Genomic DNA, 10,281 nt, shown 5'->3' on the forward strand with positions numbered 1-10,281 from the left:
AAGATGCAGGAGGGATGCAGGAAGGATGGAGAGGGAGGAGGGATGGAGAGGGACAGAAAGAGGCCAGGAGGGTGGGACACAGGAGAGAGGGAGGAGAGAGGGATAAAAAGAGGCCAGGAGGGAGGGCGGGACACAGGAGGGCTGGAAAGAGGCCGGGAGGGAGGGCGGGAGGAGGGATACAGGAGGGAGGGAGGGATGAAAACAGGCCAGGAGGGAGGGAAAAGATGCAGGATGGATGCAGGATGGATGCAGGAGGGATGCAGGAGAGATGTAGGATGGATACAGGAGGGATGTAGGATGGATGGAGGGATCCCGCAGGGCCCCGGGGACACCGCAGGGCCCCGGCAGCGTTGGGAGGAGGCGGGCAGGGCTCGGGGCGGGCCGGACACACGGACGCCTCACCTTGTTCAGCCATTCCGCCCGCTCCACGTCCGGGAAGCTGACCTGGGGGGGGACAGGGGGGTCCTGAGCCCGGGGGGGACACCCGGGAGGGGTCCTGAGCCCGGGGGAGGGTCCTAAACCCGGGAGGAAACACCGGACACGGCCCCACCCAGCCCCCCCCCCCCACCGTGCCTCAGTTTCCCCAAACTCCCGCTCAGCCCCATCACCCCCCCAAAAAACATCTCCCCATTCCTGGGGGGCTCCTGAGCCCCGGGGGGTGATCCCTGAGCCCGGGGGGGGGTCCTAAACCCGGGGGGGGGTCCCTGAGCCCGGGGGGGGGACACCGGACACGGCCCCACCCAGCCCCCCCCCCCCCGTGCCTCAGTTTCCCCAAACTCCCGCTCAGCCCCATCACCCCCCCCCAAACCCCAAAACATCTCCCCATTCTTGGGGGGTCCCAAAAAAGGGGAAAAAACTCCCTCAAAAGGGTGTGGGGACCCCTGGGGCAGAGCGGGGGGGGTCAGGAAGCGGCTCCCCCCGGGCCCGGTGAGTCACGGCGGGGCCGGAAGGGCCCGGGCGGCACCGGGGGGTTCCCGGGGGGGGGGGACCCCAAAAAACGGCACCGGGGGGTCCCAGAGGATGCTCAGGGGGGGTTTGGGGGGTCTCTGGGAGTTTCAAGGGGGGGCTGCAGAGATTGGGGGGTCCTGGGGGGTCCCGGGGGGGGCGGGGACAACTCCAGGGGGGGTCAAGAACGGGAAAATCCTCCTGGGGCTGCGGGAAACTCAAGGGGAACCTCAGGGAAAAAAGGCTCGGGGGTCCCACCGAGCGCTGCCCAAACCCCGCCGGTCCCAGGGATTTCACCGGGATTTTATCGGGATTTTAGCGGGATTTTTCCGGGATTTTTCCGGGATTTTTCTCGGGATTTTTCCCGGAATTTCACTGGGATTTTTCTCGGGATTTTTCTCGGGATTTTACCGGAATTTTCTCGGGATTTTTTCCCGGGATTTCACCGGAACTTTACCGGGATTTTTCTCGGGATTTCACCGAGATTTTTCTAGGGTTTTTCCCGGGATTTTTACCGGAATTTTCCCGGGATTTTTCCCGGGATTTCCCCGGGATATTCCCGTTCCCCGGGGGCAATAACGGCGCGGCGCGGTGCCGTGCCCGCCCCGCCTTACCCACGCCGGTAACTCCCCGCGGGCCGCTCCCAGCCCGGCCGCGCGCACCGCCGCCTCCTCGTCCCGCTGCAGCCGCTCGGCCGCGCGCATCCCGCGCTCCCGGGCGCGCCGCCGCCGCCGCCAGCCCGCGTACAGCGCCAGGGCCAGCACCACCGCCCCGGCCCCCAGCCCCAGCAGCCCCGCGGCGTAGGCGGGCAGCGCCCAGAGCAGGCGGCGGCCCAGAGCGCCCAGAGCCGCCAGGCCGGGCCCGCTCCGCCGCTCCATCGCGCCCGCTCCGCTCCCCTCACGGGGCCGCTCTGCCGCTCCCGCCGCGGGGCGCGCCCGGGACACGCCCACAGCGCGCGCTGATTGGTGGAGAGAGGCAGGGGCGCGCCGCCTATTGGATGGCGGCCAGAATTAGGCCACGCCCATTGAGTGCTGGGATCCTCGGCCACGCCCTCACGCGTCGCTGATTGGATGGCGGCCAGAATTAGACCACGCCCATTAAATGCTGGGGGCCCCCCTGGACACGCCCTCGCGCGTCGCTCATTGGATGGCGGTCAGAACGTGGCCGCGCCCATTAACCGCAGGGCTCCTCCTGACCACGCCCCCAGGCGTCACTCATTGGATACTCGCCAGAATGTGGCCACGACCATTAAGTGCTGGGCCTCCCTGGCCACGCCCTTACACGTCAATCATAGGATGCCCAACTCTTAGCCGCGCCCATTACCTGCCAGGGCCTCCCTGGCCACGCCCTCGCGAGTCGCTCATTGGATACCCGCCAGAGTGTGGCCACGCCCATTGAGCGCCAGGCCCACTGGACACGCCCCCAGGTGTCACTTACTGGATACCAGCCAGAATGTGGCCACGCCCATTAAGTGCTGGCCCCCCCCAGACACGCCCTCGCACGTCGCTCATTGGATGGCGGCCAGAATTAGGCCACGCCCATTGAGCGCCGAGCCCCCCTGACAACGCCCCCACGCGTCACTCATTGGATACCCGCCAACTCTTAGCCACGCCCATTAACCGCCGGGCCGCTCCCTGGCCACGCCCTCGCGCGTCACTCATTGGATACCCGCCAACTCTTAGCCACGCCCCCGGGCGCCACTCATTGGATACCCGCCACAATGTGGCCACGCCCATTAACCACTGGAGCCGCCCCTGGCCACGCCCTTGCACGTCAATCATTGGTCACCCAACTCTAAGCCACGCCCCCCTGTGAGGTTGCCACGCCTTTAAATACTATGTGGGCGTGGTTTAAATGAGGGGGCGTGGTTTATGGGATGTGTCAATCATCGCTTAGACACGCCCCATGTGTGTCCCGGTGTTCCCATCCCGGTCCCGGTGTCCCCATCCCTCTCCCTGGTCCTACCGTGTCACTCTGGGGACTTTTTTGGGGTTTTGGGGGAGTTTTTTGGAGGCTTTTGGGGGGTTTATTTTGGGGGGGAGGTTGAGGGTTTTTTAGGTTTTTTGGGGTTTTTTTGGAGGGGTTTTTGGGATTTTTTTTAGGGATGTTTTTGTCGTTTTAATAGCCGAAAACATTACAGGGCACAACGGGGGACAGAGAGAGAGAGACCCCCCTGTGCCACACCCCAGGGCGACTCAACCCCCGGCCCTGCTCAGTCCATCCTCGGGAATACCGGGAGAAGAAGGTGCCACACCGTCCGTGTGTCCATCTGTCCATCTGTCCATGCTCAGGCCCCCCTGGAGGGGCGTGGGGCCGGCGGTCAGTGCGGCATGGCCGTTATCCTCATGCTCTGCGAGGCGATGGGGTAGGTGACCATGGGCGTGGTGGCGTGGCTCATGGTGATGCCCCCCAGGGGCTGGGCCATGGACACGGCCACGGGCGCCACCGACACGGCCACGGGCGCCATGGACACGGGCGGAGGAGCCATGCCCTGGGCGATGGTCTGAGCCAGGGCCGCCGACAGCGGGGCGATCTCGGGGGTCAGCGGCGGGGCGGCGTTGGCCGGAGGGGCGGCCTGAGCGCCGGCCGGAGCCACCAAATCCTGCTGAGTGACCGGGCGGGGCTGCAGGGCCTGGCTGCTGAGCGTGGTGTGCGTCTGGGCGATGCTGTGGTTGTAGTTGGTCACCGTGCCCACCGTGGGGGCCAGAGTCTGCTCGGTGGCCGTGGCCGTGGAGCTCAGCGTCATCACCTTGGCCTGGTTGCGGAACTGGGCGTTCTGCTCCAGCAGCACCTCGTTGGTGGCCAGCAGGTTGTTGACCTGCTTCTTGAGGTCCTCCACCCGTTTCCTCAGCAGGGCGTTCTCCTCCTCCAGCAGCCTGTACTCCACGGCCCTGGGGCTGGAGAAGCCGTACTCGTAGCTCTCATAGAGCCCCTCTGCCCTCCTCCTTTTCAACACAGGCTCATCGGGGTCATAAATCCCATCAAACGGCTCGTAACGCCGCCCCTGCTCACGGCCCCTCCCTCCCTCATACTCATAATCCCTCTGGAGATGCTGAAACTTACACTTGGCCCCTCTCTGACAATCCCCCTTGAGGAAATCCCGGCAGATGGGCACCTCCTCCTTGCTGTTGGGCAGATCCGCCGGGGACAAACCCAACCCGGCCGCCACCTTCTGCCTCAGGCGCGGCGGCAGCTCCCCCGTCTTCTTGTAGCAGTCCTCGTCCTCCTTGGAGCCGTGGATGAAGCGGCAGGTGAGGCGCACGCACTCCTTGTTCTGGAAGTCGTGGCAGAAGATGAACTCGTTCTTGCGCACGCCCAGGTTGGTCACCTCGGACATGTCGGGGTGGCGGAAGCGGCAGCGTTTCCCCCTCTTGCAGACGTTGCGCAGGAAATCCCGGCAGATGTCGTCGGGGCCGGCGCTGGACTCGTCGGGGTTGTTGGCGGCGTTGGCGTTGGGGTTGTTGGCGTTGGCGATGCCGTTGAGGAGGGCGGGGTTGGAGGAGGAGGAGGAGGAGGAGGAGGTGTAGGCGTTGTCACGGTCTGGCATTGTCCTGGTGATGGGGAGGGGCTGGAGAGGGGAAAGAGGGGTGAGGAAGGGGGTGGGGATGGGGAAATCCCACCCCTGGGTAATGAGGGGATGGAGAAAGGAGAAAACCCACCCCTGGGTGATGATGGAGGGACAGGGAACGGGGGAATTCCTACCCCTGGGTAATGAGGGGATGGGGAAAGGAGAAAACCCACCCCTGGGTGATGATGGAGGGATATGGAATAGGGGAACTCCCATCCCTGGGCAGTGAGTGGGTGGGGAAAGGGGAATATCCCACCCAGGGTACCGAGGGAGGGACAGGGAAAGGGGAAAATTCCACCCCTGGGGAATAAGGGGATGGGGAAAGGGGAAAATCCCACTCGGGGTACCGAGGGAGGGACAGGGAAGGGGGGAACTCCCACCCCCGGACAATGAGGGGATGGGGAATGTGGAAAATCCCATCCCTGGGAAAAGAGGGAGACACAGGGAATGGGGAAATCCCACCCCTGGGTAATGAGGGAGGGATCTGGAATAGGGGAACTCTCACCCCCGGGCAATGAGGGGATGGGGAATGGGAGAAATCCCATCCCCGGGTGATGAGGGGATGGAAAAGGGGAAAATTCCACCCCTGGGTAAAGAGAGAGGGACAGGGAACGGGGAGGGGAGGAAATCGCAACCCCTGGGGAATGAGGGGATGGGGAATAGGGAAATTCTCACCCCAGGACAATGAGGGAGGGACAGGGAATGGGAAAATCCCACCCAGGGTACGGATGGAGGGATTGGAATGGGGGAACTCCCACTCCTGGGTAATACGGGGATGGGGAATGGGGGAAAATCCCACCCCCGGGTGATGAGGGGACGGGGAATGAGGAAAATCCCACCCCTGGGTGATGATGGAAGGATGGGGAATAGGGGGAACTCCCACCCCTCGGTAATGAGAGGATGGGAAAAGGGGAAAATCCCATCCCTGGGTAATGAGGGAGAAAGGGAATGGGGAAACTCCTACCCCAGGACAATGAGGGAGGGACAGGGAATGGGAAAATCCCACCCAGGGTACGGATGGAGGAATTGGAATGGGGGAACTCCCACCCCCTGGGTAATGAGGGGATGGAGAATGGGCAAACTCTCACCTCCGGGCAATGAGGGGATGGAGAATAGGGAAAATCCCTCCCCTGGATGATGAGGAGATGGGAAAAGGGGAAAATCCCATCCCTGGGTGATGAGGGGATGGGGAATAAGGAAATTCCCACCCCCGGGCAATGAGGGACAGAGAGGGAATGGGGAAAGTGTCACCCCCAGGTGATGAGGGGATGGGGAATGGGGGAACTCCCACCCCGGGAGGAACCGGGAGAGATCCGGATCAAGGGGGTCACCGGAGGAGGGACAGAGGGAGGGACGGGGTGAGGGAGGGACCGTGAATGGGGGAAATCCCACCCCGGGACATCGAGGCGGGGGGTCTCGGCCCGGAGTGACCCCGGTACTGACGGGGAAAGGCTCCACACACCCCCGGGACACCGGGAGCTCGGACAGGACCGGAGGAAGGAAAACACCGACAGGGGAGGGACGGGGGTGAAGGAAGAACCAGGAGAGACCCCGAGACCGGAGGGAGTGAAGGAGGGACCGGGAGTGCCCCGGTAACGGCGGGAGGGGTAAAACACCCACCCCGGGGCACCGGGGACCAGGAGAGGGAGGGACCCGGAGCTCCCCCGGTACTGAGGGTGGCCTGAGGGGGAACACCCACCCCAGGGCACGGAGGGAGGGACGGGACCGATCCCGGTGCGGGCACAGCACGGCCGGGAACCCCCCCGGCACTCCCGGAGCCCCCGAAGCGCGGAGGGAACCCCCGGCCCGTCCCGGCCCCGCAGTGACTCACCGGCCCGCGGCCTCCCCCGGGGCTCCGGCGCCACCAACGCGCGGCCCGGGCCGGCGGCGGGCGGGACCCGCTGGGCGCCGCTTCCGGGGCGGCCCGAAAGGAACCGGGAGCGGGCGGCGCGCCGGAAATGCGTCATCAGCGGGAGACGGCGGCGCCGGGTGAGGCGTAAGCGATGCCGGAAGTTCCCTGGTGGGTTCGGAGTGAGTTCGGTCTGTCCCTGCCCACGGTACCGTTACCGGGGGGTCCAGAGCCTGTCCTGGTATTGGGGAAATCCCTTCCTGCCCATCCCGGTACCACCCGCGCCTCCCGGTACCGGAGGAACCATTTCCCCGGTGCTCCTCCCCTGCCCCGTTACCGGAGAATTCCTCTCCCTGGTCCCGCTCCCCTGCCCCGTTACCGGGAGATTCTTCTCCCCGTTCCTGCCCCATTATCAGGGGATTCCTCCCCCTTGTCCTGCCCCGTTACCGGGTGATTCCTCCCGCTGGTCTTGTCCCGTTACCGGGGGATTCCCGGTGCTGCTCCCCGACCCCATTTAAGAGACCCCTCCGGTTCCTGGAGGACCCCCCGCCCCGTTTCCCCGTTCCCGCTGGAGCCCCTCCCTCCCCGGTCACCGGCAGAGCCGTCACACCGTTTAATAACCAACAACAATTAAACTTTTATTGAGGTCAGGGCGCGACGGGACCCGCCGGGGCTCCGGGACAGCACCGGGACGGCTCCGGGAGGGCTCGGGGGGTGTCACCGGGCCGTGTCCCCGCCCCGGGCGCTCACTTGGACCTTTGCCTCATCTTCCTCCTCTTGCGCTTCAGCCTGGGGACACAGCGGGGTCAGCACCGGGAGGGAACCGGGACACCGGGAGGGAGCCCCGAGGGTACCGGGACTCCCCGGGCCCCTCCCGGTGAGGCGGGGCCGGCCCAGCCCCGGGGGGGTTCATGTTTTACCTGCGCATTCGCTTCTTGCGCCACTGCGGGACAGAGAGAGAGAGAGGGGAGTGAGGGGCGGGAACGGGGACAGTGGTGACACCAGTGATCCCAGTACCCACCAGTGTCCCCTCCCAGTGCTCCCAGTACCCCCAGTCCCAGTCGGGTTTGGCTTTCCCAGTGTCCCCAGTGCTCCCAGTGACACCAGTGGTCCCTCCCACTGCTCCCAGTGCCCACTAGTATCCCCCTCCCAGTGCTCCCAGTGACACCAGTGCACCCTCCCAGTGCTCCCAGTCCCCCTCCGGTTTGGCTTTCCCAGTGCCCACCCGGGTTGGCCTTTCCCAGTGTTCCCAGTTCCCACCAGTGCTCCCTCCCAGTGCAACCCGTGTCCCCTCCCAGTGCTCCCTCCCCTGACAGCAGTCCCATATGGGTTTGGCTTTCTCAGTTCTCCCAGTGCCACCAGTGCTCCCACTCCTCTCCAGTTCTCCCAGTCCCCACCTGAGTTTGGCTTTCCCAGTGCTCCCAGTGCTCGCAGTTCCCACCCGTGCCTCCTCCCAGTGCAACCAGTGTCCCATCCCAGTGACACCAGTGCCCACCACTCCCACCCGGGTTTGGCTTTCCCACTGCTCCCAGTGCCCAACAGTCCCTACCACTGCTCCCAGTGCCCACCAGTACCCCCAGTCCCACCCGGGTTTGGCTTTCCCAGTGCCCCCAGTCCCGTACTGGTTTCTCTCTCCCAGTAACCCCAGTCCTGTACTGACTAAGCTCTCCCAGTCCCAGACTGGTTTGTCTCCCCTCCTGCCACTACCCCAGACTGGTTCAGCTCTCCCGATGCCTCCAGTTCCTCACAGTTTATCCTTCCCAGTTCCCCCAGTCCCACACTGGTTTATCCCTCCAAGTCCCCTCAGTCTCTGCTTTGTCTCTTCCAGTGCCCTCCAGTCCCTCCCAGTATCAGACTGGTTTGGCTCTCCCAGTGTCCCCAGTCCCACATGGGTTTGATGCTCCCAGTCCCAGACTAGTTTATGTCTCACTGTCCCCAGTCCCAAACTGGTTTGTCCCTCACTATCCCTAGTCCCAAACTGGTTTGTCCCTCATTGTCCTCAGTCCCAAACTGGTTTGTCCCTCATTGTCCTCAGTCCCAAATTGGTTTGTCCCTCATTGTCCTCAGTCCCAAACTGGTTTGTCTCTCACTATCCCCAGTCCTAAACTGTTTCGCTCCCCGGGTGCCCCCAGTTCCCCCAGTCCCACACTGGCTTCGCTCTCCCAGTTCTCCCAGTTTCCTCCCACATTCCTCCCAGCAAAGGACCCCCCATCCCATTCCCGGTTCCCTCCAGACCCCGGGCCCCGTCCAGGCCTCATCCCTCCCTCACCCAGGCCCTGCCCGTTACCGGAGCCCCATCGGCCACCCCCGCCCCGCCCCCCGCCGCTCACCTTGGCCCTCATGGCGGTGTTAGGGAGCCCCGCTCAGTCCCGGCGGGCGGGGGGCGGCGGATGGAGGCGGATGGCGGCGGATGGAACCGGCGGCCGCTCCAGGAACCAAAGATGGCGACGGCCGAGAGGGAGGCGCGCCGCGCGCTGGGGCCTATTTATAGGGCGGCGACAAAGCCACGCCCACTCCGCGCAAAGCACGACGGGAATTGTAGTCTCATTCTGAGCAGAGCATCATGGGAGTTGTAGTCAAACCCGGCCGCCATTTTGCGCCGCCGCGGACTTTGGGGTCCCTCCCCGGCTCCGATTTATCGGGAATAAAAATATAAAATATTTTTATATCGGAGACCAAAAGATGGGAAATAGAGAATGAAGTAAACTCGCTGTGGGTTGGGAAAGATTTTGGCTCCCGTTTCCAGGCGGAATCTTCTTTAAAATGATGATTTTTATCCTAAAATGATTTTTTTTTCCTTTAAAAAGAGGAAGTTTTCCCCCCTCAGAATGAGATTTTTTTTTTCCTCCGGCAAAATACAGGTGGGTTTTCATTTAAAAAAAAAATCGCTTAAAATTTATTTTTCCTCAAAATTAGTTGGGGTTTTTTTCCTTTATATTGAGGGGTTTTTTTCTCTCAAAATGTTTTTTTATCCTCTAAATGAGTTTTCCCCTCAAAATTTGGTTTGTCTCTCTAAAGAAAAATGTAGATTTTTTTCCCTTCAAAATGAGCTTTTCCCATCAAATTTTACATTTTCCCCTCAAAAATCACTTTTTTTTTTCTCCTCAAAGTGAGGGAGTTTCCCCCTCAAAATCTTTTTTTTCTATTAAAATGAGGAATTTTCCCTAAAACAAAGAGATTTTCCCCTTAAAAATGAGCTTTTCTTTCCTCAAATTGATTTTTCTCTTCAAAGAGAGTTTTTCCCTCAAAAATGAACATTTTTCTCTCAAAAAAGAGGATTTCCCCCCAAAAATGACTATTTCCTCTGAAAAATGAGTATTTTTCCCTCAAAAATTGAGCATTTTTCCCTTAAAATTGAGCATTTTTCCCTCAAAAAATGAACAAAATTCCCCTCAAAAGTATTTTCCCTCAAAACCAAGGATTTTCCTCTCAAAAATGAGAAATTTTCTCTCAAAATTGAACGTTTTTTCCTCAAAAATTACTATTTCCCCTGAAAAATGAGTATTTTTCCCTCAAAAATTAACATTTTTCCCTCAAAAATTAGTATTTTTCCCTCAAAAATGAACAAAATTCCCCTAAAAATGGGCATTTTTTCCCTGAAAAATGAATATTTTTCCCTCAAAAATGAACATTTCCCCCCCAAAATCAGCATTTTTCCCTCAAAAATAAACAATATTCTCCTAAAAAATAAACTTTCCCCTCAAAAATTCATATTTTTAACTAAAAAAAGAGGATTTTTCTCTCAAAAATGAACATTTTTTACTCAAAAATGAACATTTTCCCCCCAAATTCCTCCTCCCGACCCCAAAAAACACCAAAAAACCCCAAATAAAATCCAATATTTCATCCTTTATTTCTTTTTTTTTTCTTTTTTTCTTCGACTTTGGTAACATTTTGCACGTTTGGAGTTTATTTTTTA

General features: G+C 60.4%; 2 protein-coding genes and 1 long non-coding RNA gene across 3 annotated transcripts in view; all 3 read right to left on the reverse strand.

Moving 5' to 3' along the window:
* ESYT1 (extended synaptotagmin 1) overlaps positions 1-1,823 on the reverse strand; it is a gene marked incomplete at its 5' end in the record, with an annotated part of 29,685 nt that extends 27,862 nt beyond the window's left edge. The window contains 2 exon segments of the mRNA XM_083880987.1: positions 403-444; positions 1,560-1,823. Of these exon segments, the coding sequence (XP_083737113.1) occupies positions 403-444; positions 1,560-1,823 (306 nt within the window).
* A 1,119-nt stretch (positions 1,824-2,942) lies between these two features.
* Positions 2,943-6,426, reverse strand: ZC3H10 (zinc finger CCCH-type containing 10). Its single transcript, XM_083880944.1, has 2 exons — positions 6,345-6,426; positions 2,943-4,513 (listed from the first exon to the last, which is right to left on the reverse strand). Exon 2 carries the CDS (start codon positions 4,490-4,492, stop codon positions 3,266-3,268), a length of 1,227 nt encoding a protein of 408 aa, XP_083737070.1. The 5' UTR covers positions 4,493-4,513; positions 6,345-6,426; the 3' UTR covers positions 2,943-3,265.
* Positions 6,427-6,974: 548 nt separating this feature from the next.
* On the reverse strand, positions 6,975-8,846 carry LOC310920893. The gene is made up of 3 exons (XR_014592062.1): positions 8,693-8,846; positions 7,283-7,305; positions 6,975-7,151 (listed from the first exon to the last, which is right to left on the reverse strand). It is a non-coding gene; the product is annotated as an uncharacterized lncRNA (long non-coding RNA).
* Positions 8,847-10,281: the final 1,435 nt, after the last annotated feature.

The sequence above is a fragment of the Zosterops lateralis genome (assembly GCF_965231275.1).
Source record: "Zosterops lateralis genome assembly, chromosome: 32".
Taxonomy (NCBI): Eukaryota; Metazoa; Chordata; class Aves; order Passeriformes; family Zosteropidae; genus Zosterops; species Zosterops lateralis.